Source organism: Chrysoperla carnea, chromosome 1 (genome assembly GCF_905475395.1).
Source record: "Chrysoperla carnea chromosome 1, inChrCarn1.1, whole genome shotgun sequence".
NCBI lineage: Eukaryota > Metazoa > Arthropoda > Insecta > Neuroptera > Chrysopidae > Chrysoperla > Chrysoperla carnea.
In genome coordinates, this window is record NC_058337.1 from 51,454,450 (window position 1) to 51,480,970 (window position 26,521).

The following is a 26,521-nucleotide window of genomic DNA, read 5'->3' on the forward strand; positions in this document are numbered from 1 at the left end:
CGATATAATTATGAAGAAAATGGCTTAAAATTGTTATGAAATGTTTGAAGTATAATAATTTGGTAGAAGATATTAAGAAATCATCCTACAAAAATCAAAATAGTGGCTTTAATTGTCTCTTCCTATAGAAATATTTCGCACCTAAAGTTGAATACTGCTAGAAGTAAACATTCTCCATTATAAAGTTAGTAAATGCTAGTACATTCTACAAGTTGAAAAATTATCATACCTGAAAGTTAAATCAATCGATTTCTAGATAAATCTGTGAGAGTAGTCTACTTATGGAAATATTTTTCACTATGAGTGCGAATGTATGTGATCAGAACTACAACAAATCCTAAGATCAGTCAATTCGATGAGAAAATTTGTTTAAATAGATTTGTGCAGAATTGAAAATTTCGAAGGTTTTTGGCAGAAGACAATGTCTTTTCAAATAAATTTGTTATTTTGAGAGTAACGTGATCTAAATTTATATGTATACGACCTGCATATACATGAGGCAAGGTTTTAGATATACTACAAGTGTGCATTTTGTAATCTCATTTTTTTAAGAGCAACAATTTGAAAGACTCCCGGGAAAAACTGGATTATATATCAGGATATCTCCGATGATTTCTTTTAATCAAAAATGTAGACCAAAAATATTGATATAAATGTAGACCAACATTGACGTACGCTTTTTTACGTTGATGTACTCTGATGTACACAGATGAACTACTGTACATCAATTGTGATGTAAGTACATATACACAGACAAACAAGTGTGCATCTAAACTAGATCTATTATGATTTCAGTTTTAAAATTTTTTTGATCAAAAGAAGAAATCATCGGAGATATTCTGATATATAATCCAGTTTTTCCCGGATTGCTGTCAAATTTACGTCCGCAACCATAAAGATATTTTACAGATACCTAAGGATAATTAAGCCAAGAAAACCGTAGTTTTGACGAAAAAGGGCGTTTGAAATCCTCGATCCTTCTTGCATGTGATTAGTCAGGTGTATATTCTAAAGGACAATTTCCCGCTTTCAAATTCAAAAATAGTCCTTCTGATTTAGACCTATTGGTACAATCCCAGGTTTACGGGTAATTGGTGAAAAAACAATCAAAAGTACAGTTTTCCACCATTAGGGAAAAAAATTTAAGGGTTTCATGTATTCTGGTCAGGTTTAATTAGTATACTTCAAAGAGCTTAAATATATGCACCGAAAAAATTCGACGTTGGTCTAATTTCGAACATGTTATAAATTAAATATGAAAAATGTACAAAATATTTTAGTCATCATCCAAAATAATAATTTCAGGATCAGTGTTTTTTGGCGAAGGAATTGGTGGTGGCTTTTTAGTCATTGGTGGTGGTGGTGGTAACGTTGATACATATTCTACTCCTGATGTAGACAATGATGATTTACTTGTCGCCGTAGACGATGCCGAATTATTTTTTGATAAATTGGGCTTCCGATAATTTAATAATTTCGATGTTTGTGATTTATTACTTGGTGCCGTTCCCGTAGCTGGTGAAGTAGTTGATGGAATAATTGACGAACTAGATGATTGTGGTGGCACCTTCGGTATTTGTGTAATTGATAAACTCTCCGTATTTGGCTTTGACGATGGTCTTTGATGGGGTGGTGAAATTTGAATAGGTGATGTGCTTGGAATATACGGATTTGTATCAATAGATTTTGATTTCTTTAACAAACTAGTTTGTGGAAGTGGTGGCAAAATGGATGTTGCTGATGTTGTAGACTTTAATGATGTTGTTACTGTATTTGAATGAGCTGCAATCGGTGCGCCATATGGATTTACAAACACATTATTATTACGTGATGTTTGTGACGAATGAGCTGTTGGGGGAGATGAACTAGGAAATGGATTTGGAATAGGCATTGTTGGATAATTTATTGAAACAGATGACGTCGATGATGATGTATTTTTATTTGGCGAATTTTGTTTTTGACGTTCAGCTAATTTTTGTTGCAACGTCTTTCCAGAATTTGATGTTGATGGCAATTTCGGTGGAATTAAATTCACAGCTGCAGACGGTGGAGGTGGAGGAGATATTTGTGTGATGGATATATAAGGTCGATCTTTAAATAAATTTATATCCTTTTTATATAAATCCTGCTGTTTTGACGTTTCTTTATTTTTATTTGATTTTTCTTTTCCGTAAACAGCTTTTAAAATTGAATCTTTATTTGGAGCACTTTTTGATTTCATCAACTCTTTTGTCAATAATTTAGAATAACTATCTTTAGTAGATGACGATGATGATCTACTTCCTAAATCTTTATTCGAAAATGATGAATATTTTTTATTCGAAGATTTAATATTCGAAGGATTTCCGATAGAGGTACTAGTTGAGGGATTACCCGCACTAGGGTAGTTTGCTAACAAACTTTGTGCAATTTCTTGTGTTAATGCGTTTGGAAATGATTGTAACGCTAAATTTGATTGATATTGGCGCATTAATTCTTGATAATTTTGCATCATAACACTTAAAGCTGCCGTTGATGGATCTACTTTACCACCAAATGAAGCGGCACTCATTAATAAAGGGTGGAATGGATAAAAATTTAATGCAGATGGCGGTAAATTCAGATTGGTTAATGCAGCTGCTGTAGGATTTGTATATTTGTATTTATTTATAGGTGGTAATAAATCATGCTTGTTAATATTTGGTGGGCGACCACGTGGGCGGCCACCAGCCATTGATGATGAGGATGAGGATGACTTTGATGTTTTTTTGTGACTGGAACTTTGCTGAAACTATAAACAAAAAAATGTAGTATTAGCTATAATTTTAATTATTTTTCATAAATATCATATTAAAGGATTCCGCACTTTCTTTAAGGGAAATTACTTTTGGTAAAACTTTCCAACACTCCACCTTGACAATTATATTAAAATTATTCACGATCACAAAATTCTAAAAAGAGATGGGCGCTCAATGTATAAAACATGGGTATAGCATTCGTCTGGTGTGAAAAATCGACTTTTATTCTATTCTCGAAGATTTATCCAATAATAATTAATATTCCGCCCACACATACACATAATTCTGTGGGTTATTCTTGGATGAGTCTTTAAAAATAACAATGGCATTTCTCCAAATCTCAAAAACCCGAGCTTTTAAAAGTTACTCTGAAGACTTTTATCTATTCATCAAGGGCTAACAAAACTCGTGGTTTCAAAAAGTAAATTCGAAATCCATTTCTTATAGGAAAAATGCAGTGTATGATCGTTTAATTAATATGTAAGATTTTATTTTTATAACCAAATGTAGGCTTAAGGAGTAAGGGTAGTTGAAATGGTCAAAATGTTAGAAATTATGAATGACTCTACCGTGCTGAAATATATTTTAAAATTATCATAGCAAATCGATACAGAGGCTCTAAAATAGAATATTAGTTTGTATAACTTCTGTGCAAAGTGAGATTTTTCAGATGAATTGTGGTGTTTGTTGTGATTGACACGAGTAATGTATGTATTTTAACGCAGTTCAAGGAAATGCAAATTTACTACTGGAAATAATTAAAGGGACAAATAATGCGTTGTATAGCTTTAATATTTTAGTTTTCTAGATAAGTTTTCTGAGACCTTAAGATTAAAATTTTTAATGAGCTGCTGTAACCGCTCTATATTGCGAGAAAAATTATGATATTATGCTCGTAAGTTATAAAGATGAGAGATAAGACATCGAATTATAGCTAAATTATATCCATAGTTAATATTTTAATTATGAAAAAATAATATAAATAAATAATTTTCAACAGGGCCGGATTTAAACTTCTGCCGCCCCATCATTGAAATATCACTAAAAAAGTTAAGTAGTTTTGATATCTTATTTTTTTAAATTATTCAATTTTTAAGAAATTTAATGATTAATTAAATTTTTTTTTTTTTTTTAAATGCAAAAATAGCTCAAAAGCTTTCTTAATTTTTCCTAGAAAACCAAATTTAAGTTTTATGATACCAGCAAGTTAAAAATCAAATATTACCATTTCAAATCTTCAAAAAAATGAATTAATTAAATTATTTCGAAGATAAATTTTCACTTAAGGTGTCAAAATTATGATTTACAATATTTCGATGTGACAAATATTGTATGAGTCCAATTTCTTAAATTATCTATTAAATGATGTATGATTAATTAAAAGAACAAAAAATTTCTATTGAGAAATTTTGATGACAATAACAAAATTTTTTTCCATTTTCCAAATTTGGCCGCCCTAGAAAATTTGTCGCCCTGGGCACTAGCCCCGACTGCCCCTAGTGTAAATCCACCACTGATTTTTGGTATTATTAATATATAAAAATCCCGTATCACGATGATCGTTTACGCTAATCTCCGAAGCTACTCAACCGATTCCAATAAAATTTTGTAGATGTGTATTTTTTGGTCCAACTTATAAGATGGAATAGTCTTTATCTCAGTTAGTTAACGTCATTTTTTTATCACGAATTTAAGATCTTTTATAGAGAAAGAATTCATTTCTAAGTTCTATAAATTTTCAATAGATTGTGATGAGAGTTATACAATTTTACTAAAACAATTTTGTTTTTATTTTGTGTAAGTCATGAAGGTTATAAGAAGGAGAACGATCGCTACGTGTTAAAGCATTAGCGCGTCTGTCCCTGAAAATTTGTATAATTTATAGTTCATTTTTCAGCCACCAGCCGCACTGTCATCAAGAAGTAGTATCTGCGAAGTTAGCTGTTTATGAGTACAAGTAGATGAAGTTAGTTGCATAATGTACAAATTGATATATCATTTCAAATTAGCACACAACAGCCCGCTTTTATTGATACTACTTAGCGGTCGCAGCGCCTCACTTATTTTATCCATATTTCGGGGACAATATTTTCTATAGCGATCGTTCTCCTTCTTATAACCTTCATGGTGTAAGTATTCAATATGTCGCGCAGTGTTCCAATTTCAAATATTTTTTTGATGCTCCAATTTAGTACATGTGCCTCACATGAAAGCAATATAAAAAACATGCGTATTCAGTTATGTTGAGTAATTTAGTATAATAATAATTAATTAATTGATTGTATTACTGAGCCACAGCAACGCGTTGCTGGATCAGCTTGTAAAATAAAAAATTACCTGAAAATTATTTGTTTGATGTCCAATTAAGTGGCTGTTTAATGTGGACGCATTATTTTGATTATTTTTCTGTGCTGAGATGCGTTGTTGACAGAATTTAGTTGCCAGTTCTAATGTATTTACTCCTTCTGGTATCTAAAAAAAATAATTCATGATGATATAACAAACGAAAATAAATTGACAAGTAAATAAAAATTTAAAAACATAAATTGAAGCTGGTGTATTCTTTTTTTATGCCAAGCCAAAACCTTTCTTGAAAAACTGTATAAATTTGCATCCACTTAGGTCCTATACTCCCAAGAAAAAACATCTCTACAGAAAATGTTCCTGTAGATAATGTATTTATGTTTTCGATAAAATGAGTTACCAATCACTGAGCCTAGACCTTTTTTACTTTTTATTATATATATATATTTTTTTATCTTTTTTCATTTCAAGTAAAATCTACCAAAATAAGCCGATTATTGGTGATTTCTTCATAAGAGCAGCAATATGTCGATGGGTTATTATTGGTAAGTTTTATTCAAAATCGCATAAACTACATTATACAACCAAAAAAGTTTGCAAGTACTTAATAAAATTTAAAAATTGGGAAATTAATTGCGTTTTAAGAGAGCCTTTTGTTAACGGTGCCTGGTTTGGATGCACCACTCGCATCATCCAGGACCGCTACTGCTTGGCCTACGTATAATCCAGTCAATCTTTTTGAAGTTAAACGTTAAACGAAGAGTATATATACATTAAACTTATATTCGAAATATTTAAACATTGATATTCCTTGTGCACTTACCTTGCCATGATACTGTTTATATATATCGACCAATAAGGTAGAGAATAATGATTCTTTGTTTGGTATACATTTTTGTGCTTTTTGATATTCACGATACACATCCAGTAATAACTGAGCAGCTGGATTTGTATCGAGATTCGATGATGTAGCAGCACTGCCTGCAGAACCACCAACTGAACCAGTATTTGTTGGTTCCGTCACAATTGTATTTGTGCCACATGGATTTGTTGCAATATATTTACCATTACTTATAGCACGTAATAATTCACGTATACATTGTACGCATAAAGATAATGCTTGCTGCGATAATTGTTCCCGTTCTGTCTCACGTAAATATTTTCTGCAAAAACAAAAATTGATTTAATGATTTATTAAAAAATACGGAAATTACTGAATATAAAGTGTTCAAAAATTTTTCAAATATTTACGTAGATATTTCTTCTAGAATGTTAAAATATAGAGCAGTTTCCATAAAGAGGTACCCAATTGTACACGAAAAATTTATACACAGCATGGGAATAAATTGATGCATACTTCAGTAATCATCTACATCTGTTATCAGGATTACCATTCTTACAGTATATTTTAACATTCTGATCAACCCAACCCATCTTTTTAAAGCAAAATTTTTAAACAATATTATAATTACTTGTCAGGATCTGGTGTCCGCTTTAATTGCAAACATAATTCAAGCAATGTACGATGGTCGCCACTCGCACGCAATACTTGCATTAATAATGTAACACATCGACTCATATGCGAAGCAAAACTTCCTGGTCGATCCATTTCACTTACTGGTATACGCCATACTCCCTATAGTTTTTTTTAAAAAATAAATGGATTAAATCAATCAAATAAATTCATTAAATCAATAAATAAATCAATAGTTGTAATCTACTTTGTATTCACCGATGGAGTTAACGAGAGGGAAAAATTTGCATAATTAATTTTTCGTTGAAAAGAAAATCTAAATTTAACTTGCAATTTAACGTCTTTTAATTAACATTATTGGGAAAATTATCTTGCTATGCTTATAATAGATTCGCGATACAATACTTAATAGTATTAAAATAGATCCGTGATACAATACTTAATAGTGCAGGCGCTGAATGGAGTTCAGTGTGCAAAATATGAGTACCGGATTTGATCAAATGATCTTTGTTCAGAAAAGCTTATAGATTAATATTCCGGATGTTGTCAGGAACCCTATTTGCCCAATTTTTGTATAATCACCCCCCTCCCCCCACAGAAACAATCAAATTTCAATTTTTTGAACAAGTAAAACTTCCTTAGATTTTTGGGTCATTTTACGTAAAAAAGGTTCCTTGTGATTTTTTCGTAAAATTCATCGTTTTCAAGTTACTGAAAGTTTAACGCTTAGAAAACTTCAAAAAGGCCATTTCAACGCTGAAGAACAATAATGCATGCTCAAAACAATTTTTGTGCTTATCAAATTCCTAATATTTTAGTTCTGAAGAGCAATTATAAAATTGTTTAATTCTAAAGCCTCAATTTTTAATTATTCAAAAGATGTTATAATTCTTGTTAGTAACAATATGTAAGACTGAAAAATTTAGACCCAAATAACCTAGGGTAGCTTTTACTTGGTTCAAAAAAATGACATTTCACTGTTTCTGTGGAGGGGGGAGGAGAATACAAAATTGGAATTGGGGTTTCTGGCAACATCCGGAATATTAATCTATAAGCTTTTCTGAACAAGAATCAATTGACAAAATACAGTCCTCATATTTTGCACACACAACTCCATCCAGCGCCCAGTCTATAAACTGTCTTTAACCGGTCCAGTGGCCGAGCTCGCTAAGGCATCTTAGCTTGCTATGATCACTGGCTGGGAGGTTGCGGATTCGAACCTAGGCAGCGGCAGTGTGAACAAAAATAGTTAATGGGGTGGTAAATTGATCACACTGTCGTCGCTTGGGTGAGAACGAAGTAACCGACTCCATCCACATCATAAAAATGGAATTGTGTATATTAGAATGTATTTTGAAATAAATAAAGATTAAAACATAATGATGTGGGTGGCCTCTGTTAGAGACATAAATGTCTGATGAACGGAGGTAAAACCCCATTATTATTATTATTATAAACTGTCTTTCAGCAGGCGTAGAATAAATAAATGGATATAAACATTAAGATACTATAGTAATTTGTAACAAAACTGTTCCAATGAATGAGAATGAACTTAGTTATCATTCAAAACTCGCTCTTTTAATATTCTAGTTGTTCTATAGATCACTGCTGCTTTATTGAGATTTAAGCCTGCTTATGACTGCCATATTGACTGCCAGCCGTCCTCAGTGATTTTCTCAGTATTCTAATTAGAAGATCGTTAGAAGAAAAAAACTATACACTAAAAATCTGGTCTGTCAACTTGTTACTTGCTATCAAACACTCTCATTAAATACTTGCCAAAATTAACTAAGCACTTGGACTTGCACTTTCACAAATAAAAATTTATATGCATAGTAATAAAAAATTTACAAAATAATAAAAAAGGATATAACTCATTAAATATATATAGTATTGGGAACATTAACATCAATTTCATCAGTGGTCGAATGGTAAGTGGAAGCCACAAAAGCTAAACAATTTTTATTTCGGTAAAATTTCTTACTGGTATTTGTTTAAAAAACTTACATTAAAAAAATTATTATTTTTCCGATCAGCAAATAAACCTTGTATAATAGCACCATTTGAACACGTATACTGATTTAACAGCAATTGCCGACATTTATTTAAATCACGTGCATCACCAGGTCGGTGAAAAAAATGATATGCCAAACGATATAAGGCTTTATAATGTTGTGGAAAACGTATAACACACAATTCCAAACTTTTAATACATTGAAATGTCATTTTTGAAATATGTTCTGGTGTTAGTGCCACATCTAAAAAAAAAAAAAAAAAAAAAAAATTATTTAATAATTATACAATGAACAATTGAGTATAGAATCTGCCTCAAAAGTCTTTAGTCCCTCTTTAATGAGAAATATTCAGTAGCGTAAGTAACGACACAGAAAAATGTTTCAAATTAATGTTGTTGGGTTCAGAAGGGGTATCTTATAGTCACCTTGAATTTAACTTTGACTTTCATAGTTATTTAAAAATAAATTCAAGTTCGTAGGCGATGAAGGATATAAGACCACTTTAAATTAGAAACTCTTTTCTTATAAAAAAGCTTAGTCATTTTATTGGAAAATTTTTTCTAGACAGAAATTGAATTTAAATATATATTTATACACAAGTTTATTTTTGCCTTCAACATACGATGGGAAAGTGACTTGCTATGGCAAGGTATAGAGGAAAATTTTGAATTACAGTCTTTTTAAAGAACTAAAGAATTAAATACTTTTACTCAGGACCGTTTTTAACCTTCCATGAGAGGTCCTGGGTAAATAAGAATCATGAGGGACCTGTTTAGATAAGTATAGATAAACCTATCCTACGGACTCAGTTTTTTTTTGCATGTTGTAAATCTATCGTAGGCCCTTTGTCGTTTATGGGGGGGGGGGGGTGGTCTGGACAAAAGCTTTTCTGCAACGTTTACCTTTTTTATGCCAACGAGAATTTTACCACTAATTTTAACCTTCGTTAATCCACCGCCTTACCCTTTCATCGGCTCCTTAATCAACAAAATTTTTCCGTCAAATCTTTTCCGAGTCCGCGGTGTGAATAAGAAAATACTAATTACTAATACTTCAAGTTTGGAGCTAGAAGCTTTGAAAATCGCATTGTAAATCAATTCTTTTGTCCTTGAACCGTGTACTTAATCCGCAGAATGGGACGGCTGTAAAGTATAATTTTTTTTTTTACTCAGAGTGTCCAGTTTTTATAAAAAAAGGACTGAAAAATTAAAGTGGTGTTCTGTCTCTTATCATCCCATATATGGGACAAAATATTTTACAACTGTTGAGCCCAATTGATTATTTTGAGTCCAATTGGCTGTGGAGCCCAAATTTTTCAAAATTTCCCTTACATGCCACATAAAATATTATAGTTTGTGATTTTTCGTCATTTAAAATGAAAAATGAATGTCCCATATTTTTTTTTTTATTTATTTATTTAAAACTGGCTTTAGCTACTGCAATACAGCCATTAACAATGGTAGTCCCATATTTGGAACAAAAGTTATCAAGTGATGTAAAAATGAACTAAGTGGTTGATTATCATGAAGTTAAAATAATTATGGAACTAAAAACCTAATTCAAGGTCACTACAAAATATCTCCCTTTAAATCTAAACAAATTTTTTAGAAACATTTTTCTATACCTAACATACTCTACAATATTTTTCTCATTAAAGAGTGGCTAAGGACTTTTGGGATAGGTCGTATATGATACAAATCAGATAATAATTGTTAAAAGACACATTCTTGTTAACTAAGAGATTTTTTTAAAAGTTGATCCTACATAGTAAAAAAAACCTATAACCACAATTTTTTATTTTGCGGAAATTCCAAGAAAATTTCTCCAAACTAATTTACCTAACATAAAGTGCTTGCCTAGTTCTTATTAGTTATAGACTTGAACAACTTTTCAAAAGTCAAATCCAAAATCTTGTCGAAGGAAACAACTTTCAATTATATATTCAAGTAAAATATTGATATTTCTACGAGCGTAATTAAGTAGCTACAAAAAAATGTAGTTAAGGGTTTAATGTAATGTTGTGTAAAGGTTTTTTTAGGATTCTCTCTATTTGTACAAGTGACTTAAGAGCTGAGATAACACCCACCAAAAATCAAAGAACCATCCATCAACAGACATTGATACGGTAATTTTATTAAAAAATTAATTCATGACTTGACAATGTCCATGCATATATCTTATTCAGCATTTAAGGGGTCATTCATTAATTACGTAAGGTTGATTTTTGAGATTTTTGACCCCCTACCCCCATGTAATGGTACATAAGATTTCTTAAATCCCTGTCTCTTTTTATGTAAGATTCGATCTCGTTTTTCAGAATAATAAAATGTTACAAGAAAAGGATCAGTTACACTAAAACTCTCAGTTTATTTTTTATAAAATTTAAAATGGATAAAGACACATTTAATATTTTAAAATTTTAATAAAGATTACAAAATAATGTGTAAATCGAAGCGTAAATTACTAATACTTGAAGAAAACAAATCGGTATCCAAAATGAAACTAAATTTCTAATATTAAATTTCGACTTACAAAATATTACGTAAGAATAGGTTTAAACACCCCCCTTTCCTCCAAGATAAGGGCATGTAAAGATTTTTGTAACCCATCTTCTTCCCCCTCGGGACCCTGGCGTAATTAATGAATGTCTTCTAATTACAGCAATAAAAGTGAATTCAATGTCTTCTAATTGCAGCAATAAAAGTGAATTCGCATTTGTTAAATGTGATACGCTGCAAATGGAATTACGACCTCCGATAAACTTATTTTAACTTATTTTAGATAACAATCATTGTATTTGTATGTAGAGGCTGTATACTGGTGTGATAAATATTGAAAAGAGATAGAAAAAACCTATATAATTTCCCCAAGAAAAAGGTGACTGACGTTGATTATACTAATATTAATTACTTCACCTTTACTTTTATTCGCACTCGCTTTACTACTAACTGTTTTACTACTTTGTTTACTTTGTTCCGAGTCATCGTCACTGGATTCGGAGGAACTGCTTGAGGATGAACCGTCATCGCTTGAATCATCTGAACTAGATGATTCAGAAGAACTTGAACTTTCTTGTGTACTTGTTACTGTAGATGTTGAACTTTCTTGAGATTCACGTCGTTCTGTGCGACTTTTTGGACGCTCATTATTTTCCTGAAAATATTTTTTCTTTTAAATATTCAAACGTACATTTTTGGGTGCATTATTAGAAAATTTTTGGAAAGTACCCCGCATAGTCCTTGAGAAAAGTGAACTCAATTAAATTTTATAAAAGTTTATAGCTTTCGAAATAATTTTCACGAATCTTATACAATTATGCTTGTTTACGAACCCGTAGTCACTTTTTGGATGCAGCGTAAGAAAAGATTGTGTATAATTTTATAGCTTAAAAGAACTAAGTGAAAAATAAACTTCTGAATTTTGGATTTCAGACTCAAAAATAAAGTTAAATTAAATGAATACATACCCGATCGTCATCAACATCGCATGCTGCATCTGGTTTTTCTTGAACAGCAGTGACAATTTTTTCATCATTGGATTTAATCTCACTCATTTCAGCATCATCAACATCTTCTGAAAGTTTATTCTCACTTTCTTCCATACATTGCTTCATTAAACGGTCCATAATTGACTGAGGATCTTCTTCTTTTTTCTCATTTTCAGTACTCTCTGAGTTTTCCGTCTTATTAATATCGTTAGTAGTAGTGGGTGTAGGTGATGTAGATGATGATACCTCTACTGGTGGTGTAGATAATGGTTGCACTTCTGGTTCTTCTAATCTAGGTTTTTTCGTACATATATCATTTGATATATCAGTATTCGAATTGGTTCGTTTTAACGTTTCAGCTTTAGATGATTCTACATCAGAAACTGCTGTTTTTGTTTCAATTTCTATGGCACGTGATTTTTCTTCACCATCCTTACTAACACATTTAACAAAACTGCTATTTGCGCATTCTGTTAAGCACTCATTAAATAGATTTCCGTCTTTTTTATTTATTAACTTTGTTTCATGAAGTTCTATATATTTTAAAATTGAAGCATGAATTCGATAATATATTTCTAATGCCTCTACAGATAATATTTGCGGATTGCTATAATTTATTTTTGGTGGATATTGAGCATTATTTTCATGTAGTAATTCTTTTGCCTACAAAAAAAAATAATTGTTAAATATAATTATTTGTTTTAGCTTTTTTTAATTTTGCTTTTTTTAATCAATGTGTTTGAAAACTATTGCATTAGAACAGCAGAATGAATAAAATTCTAAGAAGAAAAGTATTCTAAGAATGTTTCTTAGTAGTTTTTGGATCCGATGTACCATTAAAAAGATAGGAACTCATTAATTATATCGTTTGTAATTTAGATAATTTTTTTGAATATTATAAGTTAAATTGAAATTTGTATAATAAGCTTAATTGTAGAAAATAGAATTAACAAGAATTTATCTTTCGTAATTTCAAAAATTGATTTAAGTCTCGATTTGTAAAAACATTCGAACACGCTTATATTAATTTACTTGTAATTAACATTATAATAAAATCTTAGACGTCAATTTTAACCTACTTCTATTATTACAAATTTTCAAATATTATTTAAAATAGAAAAAATCTACATTACCTTCATGTAATGTTGCATGTATATATTGGGTTCTTTTCCTTGTTTCTCAGCTATTTTTCCTTGCATATATTGATGAAGCCAACGTTCATCTTGATCAGGCGTTTCATTTATTTCTAACAAATGTTTCCATATTGCATCGGCTGTAATAAAACATTCTAATGCTGATTTTAATAATGTTTCTTTTTGATTTTCTAATCGTTCAAATCTGTAACAATTACAGTTGTTAGTGTACCATATTTAAGACAGTTTAACAAACAAAATTATTACTTAGATTTAAACAAAATTTTAGTTAATAAAATAAATAGTTTTGTGTTTGGTAAGCTTTGGTAAGTCTAACTTACTTTTCCATACTCAATGTGTCTGCTTCAGTCTTCATAATTCTTGAACAAAATGAATGTATTGCATAAACAAATGCCCCATATTCAATCCATAACATTCCACGATCTGGTGATATTTCTAACGACTGTTTAAAACATATTTCTACTGTCTTAGATTTCTCCAAAAACTCTGCATCGCTAAAAAACAAGAGAGCAAGGTAAACATTTTTTGATTAATCGACGAATTACATAACAATTATGTCCGTGAATTTCACGTCAAGCTTCAGGACGTCTTTTAATAAAGCAAAATAAAGTAAGTAAGTAGTAGTTCCAATAATTCCAGTTTCAGATTCCAGTATTTGAAAACGTTTACTGTCTACATGTTTGCCTGAATTTACTTTGTTAAAACGGATTCAAGAATGGAATTGCAAATTAGATTAAATAGGCCTATTAAATAACTTATCACAAGTACTCTGAAATTACATATTCATAATTAAAAAGATTATATTAGTGACACGTGCCTTGTAAAAAGTGATTGTCAGACTGCCAACTTTATTATCAATCCAGTTTATCTTGTATCTCGTGTCTAGTACAGCCAATATAGACAGTGCTTTCTTAGAAATTAATAAATTTTTACATTTCTCCAAGATTTCATTTAGTAATAGCATCATTTAGTAATAAAAGGCGATGTGCAAGACACCTTCAAGTATATTCGAATTTTCTACATATGTAATTAGGTAGTGATATTACTTGAAGATTGTGCTCACAAAGTGATTAATTGATCTTGACGAAATTAGTGATATATTTTTAAAGTCACAATGATGACAAGGCCATGTCTATCAAAGAGAGGCAAGTGCCTTATCAACAGTGCAAAGCAACAAGTGCTCTTTGAGGTAGAGAGTTGATGCATTGTCATAGACACAGAGAGTTTTATTGCCGATGTTAAGAACTTGTAAGTGATCTTATTGATAATAAAACGCTTTAAAGTGATCGCTATAATTAAAAAAGCGAACTCTCTGATTATCTTCTGTGTGTTTTTCAGTCTTGAGGGTTAATGTCTCGAAAATAGTAAAAATGTAAACTGATTAGATTTCTTTTTACTCACTTAATTGGTTCACATGAATTTAATTTTGTTTCTAATAAACTTGCTTGTGATAATGCCATACCAGCCCATGAATCAATCCGCCGTGGATTATTACATAAATCTAATGTATAATATTTAAATGCTTTTGGAAATTCATTAGTTTTGAAATAATAATCTGCTAGCAAATAGTATATTCCAGAAATCTGAAATAAAATATACAAATGATATACAACTCTATTCGTACATATATTATTATTAAAAAAATTGTAGACTTCAAAAAAATCCAAAAAAGTATTCATTTCATTTTAACCAAAATCACCAAAAATATGTAACTTTTCAAAAAATTTAATCCCTTAGTTTTTATACCCTTCCCTATCGCTCTTAAAAGTGAAATTTTTTCAAATACTGTAGTCACTAACAATTTGTAATAACAAAAATTATCTTTATATACTCCTTCCTCTCCTCTTAGGAGTGAAATTTTGCCTTCAAATTTAAAAGGGAGCACACTGGAAGTGCATACTATCCAACTTTTAAAAAATCATTAAAATTATAATTAATTTATAACCAGCGAAAATATCGAGTAATATTAAAAAATACAGCCGAATTGATAATATACTCCTTGTGTTTTTCGTGAATTAAATTTAAATGATTACCTTTTCTGGTAGAGTTGGTTTTAAATTTGGCATTTCTTGTACTTCATCTTCAATGAATGCCATTATAGAATTAAATAGCGGCTGTGGATCTTGTTCAGGTGGAATCAAGTGTACAATACGTTTTAATAAACCTTCTGTTTCAGTTGTTATTGATTCTATTTTATACGCATCAAATTCTGGTATATAATCAGGGCGATAAAAATCGTATAACTGCTGTGCACGTTGCCAGGATAATTTTTGTGGAGATACATTATGATCTTTTAAATATCGAACCTGGGAAACAAATAAAAATCAATGTAAAAAAATAATTCTGATATTGGTATATTTTAAATTACTAAGTAGATTGAAAAAGTTGAAAAATTCAATACAACAAAAACTAAACTATATAAGTTGGATTCATCTTTTTCGAAGATATATATAGCAGAATTTTTATTAGTTTTGAAAATATGAATTTTATACATACTTTATTGTTCTTTTTACTTGGATGTTGATATAAACAATAAAATACTTGTTCAATTTGTTGGTTAATTTTAACACGAATTGGAGCGTAAAATGGTGAACGTAAACTTGGCATAACAATATCCAAAATGAACAACAGCAATTGACCTTCATTAAAGTCACACCAACTGCGCCTGTGAACATTTTTTGCGATTTAAGTTGATCTAAGTTTGAGATTTAAAATAATCAATTTCGAGTTATAAAGGTGCTAATACCACCAAATATAGATGAACTGTGAATTAAGGTATCATTACCTTCTACAACATCGATTTATAAAATTTTTCCATTTTTTCTCTTCGTTATCCCCTAAACGACATTTTTATTTTGAAATATTCGATTTATAAAGGAAATAATGAAACAAAATTGAAAATAAATGAGGATTGAGATTCAGCTCTATAAAGAAATAACTTACTGTCCTAAAAATGTATGTCCTGAAAATAGTATTAATAAGGATGGTGGTATATCATCTTCATCATCATCTTCATCTGAGCCACTAGCACTTTTTCGTTCACATATTGATAATTTAATTCTACCTTTATCTTCTTCCCTAGAAACGTTATTGAAAAAATTTAGACTTGAACAGTGTTTCAAAAAAAATTTACCCCATACCTTTGTAAGATTAAGTGTAACAATATCCACGGACTAACAGTTTCAAATGGTAAACTTGTAACATTATCTTCAGATTCAACTTGATGGCTTATGATACTTGCTAATGTTTCGACCAAATCCTTAAGTGCTTCTTGATTTAAAATGTCCACTAATAATAACAAAAGCATTAACTTTATAACACAGATCGACATTAAATTTGGTGTTTTCAAAGGTGAGTATAAGTGGAAAAAACCTGTTTTTGACCGTGCTCGAAATAATGTAATATCACGAGGCATTTATTTCCACAAAATGCTTACCAAAATTTGAAATAATTATTTTCCCCTTTAAAAAACATTTATACAGACTCTTCAACGGAAATGGGCAAAACAGAGCTAATGGAATAAGAGTTCTAAATTATTTAAATAGAAATTCGCAAATGTTCAAAGAACTGTAAGATTTTTGAACGTTTCTTTGGCATACACTGCACATTGACAGGAGAAAAGAGTTTCACATGCAAACCATCAAGCATTTTCATCTAGTAGATTCGCCAAAATGATATAAAAAAGAACGGTTATTGAAGTTGCAATAAAGGGTTTAATTCCACTTTAAAGATAAGATTTTTTGAAAAGTCCATCTGTTGCAACATAAAGTTTTAAAACAAATTGAGTCTTCATTTAAAAAAATTACACAGCCTATTAATAAATGCTAAGTAACTTGATATTCTAAATTAGAACTACTGAAAACGGGTTCACTTCCTCTTTTAATTATTACAATTATTATCGCCAGCTGGCGAAGTTTATCTCATTTGAATTTGAATATTTTTATTGGTCTTTAAAAATGACAAGTATAAAAGTTATATATATATATATATATATATATCTGATAACCATTTTTTAAAAATACATATAGCTTACATAAAAAACTGCCCTCTTTTTGCAAACATGTTTCCAATAATGTTAAACATTTAATTACAACAGTTTGCCAACGTAGATGAATTTCACTATTTTCATCACTTTTTGTATATTCATTAAATGCTTCCTTTAATCCTTTTACCGTCCATAGAATACATTCCTAAACGAAAAAATTCAATTTATTAATTAAAATAATAATATTATCCTTTGAGCAAAAATGAAGAAATAAGAGTTACATTTTGAACCCAGGTTACGAAGAAATTATTTATTTACTTTCGAAATATGCAAGTTTCAATGTTTTTTTAAGGTGTCCATTCAAAAATTACCGCCTGTGTCTGACATAAGATAACGCCTAAAGGGGAATCAAATTCGTATTTACAAATACCTCAAAATTTGAATGATTTTTTCAAAGTCAATTTAAAGGTGTTGCTGGACTTAAATATAGATGTAGAATTTTTTTAATCTAAATTAATTACCTCAAAGTTATTTTTATGCCAAAAACAATCAAGTAACATAACAATTTGTAACGGGCGATCTGCACCACCCGGTGCTGAATCTAAACGATCTTCTTTAATTTTATTTGTGAATGTTGGAATTAAAATTGATATGATTTGATCAAATTGTCTATGATCAAATAGTGTGACAATTTTATTCAAGTTTTCAAATCTTCAAATATAAAATTAAATAAATTAATTATATGGTTTTGATTTTTTTTTTATTCAGTTCTTTACCTTTCTAACGCTTGCAATAAATTTTTAGAATCCATCATACTAACTTTAGCATTATATTTACAATTTGGTAATGTAATTTGTAACGAATCATCGTATCCATGATGTTCCAATTCTGATATTAACTGTAAATAAATATAAATATGCACATTTATTGTTCGAACTAACTTGACTGCTTTAAGCTGTTGAAAATGTCCAAAATAAAATATTACCTTTAGTAAAAGTTCAATCGCATGACAAATATTTTTCCGATTTATTGCTAAAATTGTTTTTAAAAAAAATACACGTGTAAAAAATGAGGCATAATTTTCGTTCCAATCATCTGTTTTACATGCCACGAACCATATTTGTGCTTCAGCTTCTAATGGGAAAGATTTCTCCATAGAAATACTAAAAATTAAATAAATCGAATAAGTAAAGCAGATTTATTTTCATATTAGGAAAAACGCATATTATCAAATAGATCAGGTTTTTAGAGGTCAAAATGCTTATTCTTACTTAATATTGTTGTTACATTTTTGAAACCATAGATCTGAAATTAATTCACCATACAATAATGTTATTTCAGCATCAGTTTGTAATTTTTCAACACAAACTTCTGGATCTAAGATGCAAGGATGTGAAAAATATAATCTGAAATAACAAAATTTTGATATGAAAACTTGTACGTCTTATATATATAGATTAAATTTACCGGTATAATTCGTAAGCTTGTATAAATACATTTATTAATTCATTTGGCCAAACTTTATCCCATTTTGCAGCAACGGCTGGGACATAATATTCTAATAAAGTAATCATATCACAACGAAATGATGTACTTGGTGTTGACGTAATAAATTTATCCCAAAAATTTTTTACCTCCACAGTTTCTTCATTTGTTCCAAAGTAGTTTGCATTAGAAAGGCTTTTTGACAAATCACAAAAAATAAAATTGATTATACTGTAAAATTACTCTTAGCAGCGCTCCAGACTTACTATATTTATTTTTATACCTTTTGTTATCAGATTCATCTTCGTTTTTTTCAATTTCTCCATCCAAAACCGTTTCAGAATTATTTGAACTGCAAAAAGAAATATATAAATTCATACCATGAATTTAATTGTATGTTGGATCATACCAGAGGCATTTGGCTTATCCAGTTCAATATTTTTTACACATCCTTTCGTTTTACAATTAACTGTTAAAGTCTAGGTATCTCGATAATCATTACCGTATGCACCAAGGAAGCAGGTGCACCACGATTTTTGGTGCACCTTCTTTGCGGTGATTGTAACCTCTCTTTAATTTGGAAAATAATTAGACACCTTGGTAAGGCAAACGAGCCTTTGACTCTTGTGTCCGCGATTGTTTCTCTCAATTTGTATTTCAATAATCGATTTATGTTTTACAAACACTCATGTGGGGAACTGTACGCAGTGTTAGCTAAATTTGTACACAAATTAATTAAAACAACTTACTATAATGACACAGGTAAAATACGTTTTAATGCTCCTCGTATACTATCATCACGTGCAACACGTTGGCCTTTACGTGGTTTTGAACGATTTGAACGACGCTTACTATGCCAACCCCATATTTCTAACATTGATAACGAACTACGACGCCTTCGATTTGTTTGTTTGGTTACTTTCGATTTAATAAATTCTTTTTCTTTAGGATCATCGGTGGCACTTGGACCTTCTGTATCTGTTGCACTCGGTCCTTCTTCTTTGTCTGTTTCTGAAATTTCAACAACGTTTTGTTGCAAAACAATAGTTTTTTCATCTTCAATTTTTGTAACGGCTTTTAATTCATCATTTACTGTTTTTAATTCTTCTAAAACTTTATTTTCAGAATCAACTACTTCTTCAGTGACTGACTCACTTATGTCTTCGGTAATCACTGTAGTTTTAGAATTCTCTTCTTGATTTCTCTCTTGTTGTTCAGTAATATTTATTAGATCTTTATCACTTGAATGGCTTGTAAGTTGTTCAGCAATTTGTATTAAATCTTTTTCATTGGAATCTGTTTGGCTTGTAAGTTGTTCAGAAATTTTTATTAAAGCTTGATCACTTCTATCTGTTTGGCTGGTGAGTTGTTCAGCAATTTCTATTAGATCTTTGTCACTTGTGTGATTTTTTGTAACATCGTTATTTTCTTGTACAATTAGATCATTGCCTATTTTTGGATCAAGATCCATTTGACAATCATCTGATATTAAATTTTCAGTAATAATTTCACCTTTCTCTTCAGATTTTTCCAATTCAGATGTAATTTTCACCAATTCATCAATTTCATCATTCACCACTCCCTCTTCTTCATATTCCATATCATTAACATTGTGCACCTAACAATAAAAAAACTTTAATTAAAGAAAAAAAGGCTTGTTATTGATAAACTTGTTAGGTTTCAGGGTTTTTTCACACATGTAGCATGGGAGAAGCTCGGAAGAAATGATTAAGTTTTCATAAAATATTACATTTAGAGGATTATTTTTAACGGGGGGGAGGGAGTATATATGTATCCATCCTAGGAGATATATATATATATATTGACATAAATCAAAGTAAATTACAATTGCACAAATTATTAAATCAACAAGGACTATTTAACCTCTCACCCCCAAATGAATATATTTTTAAAAAATTACAAACTCCATCCCCCAAATAGTGATCGAAAGAGGCAGGCAACTCAGGTGCTGCATATTCTTTATGCTTTTTATTTTCGAGGACCTAAAGTTGTTAACCTAGCTAGTCAGCGAAAAATTTCCAAAAATTTTACTCTTGGTATTTTTACTAAAGATAGTCTTGGCCACATTTTTCTAGGCAACCCATTGCAGGAATATTGGTAAACCTTTTATATTTCATGAAAAATAACTTTCATTCGGTAAGAAAATGGATAAAGATCGACTTTAATTCGACTCTTAGACTATATATTCTTAATAGAGAGTCAAACATAAAAAATTACCTCATTTGAATCAAAATATTCCGATTTTTCAATAATTGCTACTTCATTTGCGTCAAAAAATTCATTTTTTTCATTAATAAATTCTGATTCAAAAATAGTATCTTCATTTTTTAAAGTCTCATCTAAATCATTTTCTTTATTATTTTCATCGCATTCCATAACAAATTCATTTGATATTACTTTAACATCTTCTTGTACTTCGACAATATCCTCTTCCATGGAATCCTCCAGCCGTAATACCAATCTCTCTGACTCATCCAATATATCACAGTCTTGATCATCAACAAAAGAATCATCTCTACATGATGGTGTTAATGGATTAATCTCAATTATATCCGATAAACAATTATTATTAGGGCTACTAATGTGACTTCTCTCTACTTTTTCTTCATTTTCGATCTCATCAATTAATTTGCTAATTACGTTAGCACATATTTCATTAATTTCTAAATTTGTAACCAAATCTTTTTCATTTTCTTGAAAGCTAATTTCATCTTCATCTTCAGTCTTATCCATTTGTTGTAATTCAGTATTATTACTTGTTTCAGATTTTTTATTTAAGTTTTTATTTAATTCAATTAAACTGAAAAAATCCTGAAAAAAACATTACTATTTATACTTTTTATGATCATTTTAGGAAAAATTGCCAGACACCATTTTAAGATAATTTTTTTTATCAACTCTTCTGTATTTTTAATTAATTAACAATTATTCTTTAGTTTGAAGATACTAGTCAGTTTAACATTAATTTCTTTATTCAAATTTGTCTATCGTCTCGTTTAAAAAAATACAAACATATAGATGCAACACTCATTTTGTAGCAGGTCAGTAAATAGTGACCAAAAAATTGGTAATTACTTTTATGTATGTTACGAGGCATGAATTTTTGAGACTATTGTAATAGAGTTGTCTTTAGCCTGTAAAATGAGTCGAAACTATGATCCTGTCACTCACATCAATTATTAGAACCCTTCCAAAAAATATTTATAGCCTTCTCCGATAATTTTCATTTTTTTTGTCATCTATAACAATGTAAAACTGAAAGTACTTGATAAATTACGCATGGGTTAGTTAATAAATACCAATTAAGATTAAAAAACTGGGCTAGAAATAGTTGTTTGAAAGAATCTAAACAATTGACTTGAGAGGCGTTCAGATTAGAGTCCCGATTAATTTTTCGTGTTAAATACCGATCCTAATTTGACTTCAGCCTTAATATTGAAAACCTTATTAAATTGTAGTTTTTTGTTTCAAAACTATAACTAATTAATGTTTGTCAAACTCTAAAAGATTATACATACCAAATTATTTTCGGTTATATAAGTGTGCATATCAATTAAACTTTGTCCAACAGCTAACCAAGAATATTCTTCAATTGGTTGATGGAGTTTAATAACTGAAGATGCTTCTAATATTTCTTTCGATTTATTTTGTGCTAATATACGTTCAGCAATTGTTTCAGATTCTTCTATTAATATTTCACCTTCATTTTCATCAAATGGTGTATCCAATGGTGGATCTGAATCCCTTATGAATTAAAAAAAAAAAAAAAAATTTCAGTTAATTCAATTTATCACATCACGTATTATTTAAAAATTTTTTTTAGATTGATACAAAAATTGTTCAGTACTTCAATGCTTTGCCAATTTGTATCAAAAGTAGAATCATAGTAATTCAATCCCCCCCCCCCATCTTTCTATCTGTTTTTAAATCCAATTATAGAATATTGGTATGTCGTACTTTAATAAAAGTTATATACATTATATCTATTTTTGTACCTCCAAGTAGACACCACCAAGTATGCACTCGGTAGACAAACGGCACAAACAATTTTTTTACATCTTAAAATTTTATTTTAATTTAGGTAATTTTTTTGCACATATGTTATTTAAAACTTTCGACTTGTATATTATTTTTCGACATAAGTGGTGAATATTATTTTCAAAATGACACTATTTTCATTAAATTTGGATGAAGTATTAAGAGATACAAAAAATACCTACAAAAAAATTTTGGTATTTGTCTCACTTTAAGTAAAATCGCCCTCGTATTTGGGACTAGAAAAAAAGACAGAACAATTTAAATAATTGTTCCAGTATTATAAAGGGGTGTTTCAAATTGCACGGCACTATTTTAAGTGCGTGTTCTCTTACTAAAATTAGAAAATTAGTTCAAATAAACATTTGTCCGAAAATAATTTATTACTGAGACATTGGAGAAAAGAGATATTCAATATTAACAATACAATATTCAAAGTAGCCACCGTTTGGTTGACTAAAGCATTCAGCATGACGAATTCATGCTTTTTTGGAACTACCCTGGTGGGAAAAATATTTGAAGAAAGAATAAGTCTTAACAACTCTGGATAACTCTGAATTTCTCAACGTTTTTGGACTGTCTAATTCAGAGTTATTCAGAGTTTTTAAGACTTATTATTTCTTCAAATATTTTTTCCATCAGAGTAAGTACAGTATGAGGACGATTCTTGGTATTTGTTGCGGCTTCCACGAACCAATTTTTGTAAACCTTCAAAAACTGTAAATTCTGATTTAAGTTTTCATAAATTCCAAAAGTGTAGTGAGAAAGTAAAAACGTAAAATACTTATCAGAAGGAAGGTTTGTATAGGTTGGGTTAGGTAAGGTTATATTGGCTGTCCACGAAAGTCACACTTAGGACATAAGATCCATTGTGATACCATATATGGAATTGTTTTACCAACTTTTCCGTTGATAATTTCATTTATCTATCCGCTATTCTAGGCATACCAGGTACGGAATTGGTTACGCTTTGATCAACTGAGCTATTGGGATTGACAAAGTTTGTATAAAAAAGCTTAAAATTTTGAAGATAAGTGTGTGTACCAGAATTTGTAAAATGAAGTAGGTATATTTTACCTTTTCATTTTATGGAAAACTCAGCTGGTCTTAAAATATTAATTTTCTACTCGTGACGGTAATATCTTAAAATTAAAATCCCATTTTCTATTTTTGATTTAAAGCTTCTTTGACTTTGTTTTGACTCCTGTATCTCGGGAATAAATTATTTTCGTATATATGAACTTTTTTACTTATTTTGAGCTAGAAAACACGCACCTGAAATAGTGTCGTAAAATTTTGAAACTTCCTGTATAAGTATCCTTGGGATCCTATTTTTGGGTCAAAATTACTATACAAAAATATTTTTATCGAAACCAAAGGCAGAGCCCTTTGAAAAATTCATTAAAAAATTTGTGTTTCGGAATTTGATTAAAGTTGATATATATTATCTAAAATTATTTTCGAAAAGTTTTTTTTTCGGAGCTATTCTGGAGATATATCGAAAAAACTAACCCAATAGGCAAAAGGCTGAATTTTGTTGTTTTTGGAAGATATTTTCTAATTACTTAAAATAATTTACTTTACTTTTTGGCCCCAGTCACCCCTCTCCCATTTTAAAATTTTTTTGACATTTAAAAAAAAATTTCTATACTATAATGCATTTTTCCGTTAGAAATGAGATCTCGTTCGCAATCTGATTATTTAATAAAATTAAATACATACCATTCAGTGTATAAAGCCTTGTAATAATCTTTTATTGCAGTGTTATGTTTATAAATTTTATAACGCAATGCCAGGCCACGTAAATAATGAGGATCTAATACAAATGCTTTACTTATATAATAAAGACATGTGACTTCCTCACGTAATGCATATAATAACATTATAAATTTATCTAAACATGGCCAATGTTTTGGATTACAATTCAAACCCTAAAAATGATATTATTGAGGATAATTATTTGGAATTATACCAAAACTAAAAATAAAAAGTAATACTTTTTGAAATGCTTGTACAGCTAAAATGTAATCCTCTTGTTCCAAAGCAATACAACCGATTCGATTGAACAGTGTTACATCGGTATTATCAATTTCGGCTGCCTGTAAAAAATTTGTTAAAAAGTTATATATTCCATTTTCTCTACAAGATGACTCTTACAGCTACGGAGCAGGTTCAAAAATATCAGCTTTTTCTATTCAATATGAACAGATTGAATTAAGGGAAAAAAATTTTTACCCCCCCCCCCCCCTCAAATTTTAGGGTTTTACGTTCTAGAGTATGTAGATTTCCAAATAGCAAAAAAAATAATAATAATAATATCCACCGTACGCAAAATAATTTCCAGAACTTTTATTCGAAACTATAAAAGATAAAAAGTTGAAAATTGGCATGAAGTTTCAAGTTCTTGGTCTATGGTACTTAATTTTAACTGGTGTAAAGTTCGATTTCTAAAGAAAATATTAACACCCATTCATAAATTTCCGTATTTTCTATCTCTTCTATAGTTTCAGATAGAAGCTCTGGAAATCTAACGGCACTAAATTGAGCGGTTTAGTTTCCAAAGGTTTTCCTCGAAACTTTAAAAGAAATAAAAACTTGGATAGAAAATTTCCAAGGTAGTTGGTCTATAGTGCCTACTTTCATACCAACCCTACCTAATAATATTAAGATGGCGAATTTATTCCAATATCATACGCAATCCACCCTTAGATCATATATTTTAAATAGATGAGCCCAGCGTATACCAAGTATACGCTGGCTTCACAGAGTAGATTAACAAAGACAAAAATACAATATGCAAACAGCTGACGGAGAAACACGTAATACCGAAGGATGGTATTTAATACGCATGATCGTATCACCGGAATCAGCTGCATTAATGATCTGTTTATATTTCACATTCACAACTGCATAAAAATTTATTTTGTTTTAACATTCAAACGAGTAATCCTATGAAAAAAATTTTTCTTAATGGTAAAATGGTAATTTGTACAAAATATACTGTTTTAACTTTATTTTAAAGTGGTATAATCTTATTTTAAATACGCGCCGGGATATTATGTTGTATATTAAGACATGCGTATTATGACCATGCTTCGATATTTATTATCCCTGTCGATCTACTTTGAGACGTGGTTCTCACTCTGTTAACAATTCCAGTAGTGTATTTTCAAAGAATCCACCCGATAGTTTTAAAGAAGTGGAAAGTTGGATACGGTTCAATTTTTTGTTTTAAAATTGGTTTCAATAATAGTAGATTTAAAAAAAATTGTTTATTTGACTACCTTGCAATCTAAATTTCATTCTAGTTAATTTGTAGATATGTTTTGTCGAATACCTATATATTTAAAACCGAAATTGGGCCTAAAAATTTTATTAAACCGCAAAACCTCCTATGTTTTTCTAACATATAATAATTGACAGTTACTAAATATAAAAATTCGAATTGCTGAACCCCATATAAAGTGTAAATGAAATTTGGAATATACAATTTTATTTCGAGTAATTGCATTTTTTTTTTTTTTTTTTGTTACTTGATTAATCAAAATGAAAAATATCTATCTCTTTATACTTATTCAAGATTATAAATTAACAAATGCTTTTAAACATACGTCCAAATAATAATCCAGGGCTACGCCTTTTAAATTTTTTTTGTAAAATAACATGCCAACATTTCGATGGCATGAATATTTTAAATTAACAAATTTCTTTGGTAGACCATCTTTATCTGCTAACTTTGGCAAATCATCTTCTATTATTTCTCGAAATGTATGTAATGATAAAT

At 29.8% G+C, this 26,521-nt stretch overlaps 1 protein-coding gene across 1 annotated transcript; it reads right to left on the reverse strand.

Annotated features, from left to right (window-relative positions):
- Window positions 1–4: 4 nt before the first annotated feature.
- On the reverse strand, window positions 5–26,521 carry LOC123305682 (calcineurin-binding protein cabin-1-like). Its single transcript, XM_044887471.1, has 27 exons — window positions 26,349–26,521; window positions 24,735–24,836; window positions 24,460–24,668; window positions 22,221–22,446; window positions 20,920–21,513; window positions 19,431–20,299; window positions 18,965–19,033; window positions 18,664–18,876; window positions 18,468–18,602; window positions 18,227–18,359; window positions 17,973–18,094; window positions 17,718–17,907; window positions 17,245–17,401; window positions 16,352–16,499; window positions 16,155–16,289; window positions 15,708–15,876; window positions 15,245–15,517; window positions 14,613–14,794; window positions 13,532–13,705; window positions 13,191–13,395; window positions 12,037–12,720; window positions 11,486–11,723; window positions 8,563–8,813; window positions 6,554–6,717; window positions 5,905–6,244; window positions 5,115–5,249; window positions 5–2,770 (listed from the first exon to the last, which is right to left on the reverse strand). Exons 1-27 carry the CDS (start codon window positions 26,400–26,402, stop codon window positions 1,277–1,279), a joined length of 7,665 nt encoding a protein of 2,554 aa, XP_044743406.1. The 5' UTR covers window positions 26,403–26,521; the 3' UTR covers window positions 5–1,276.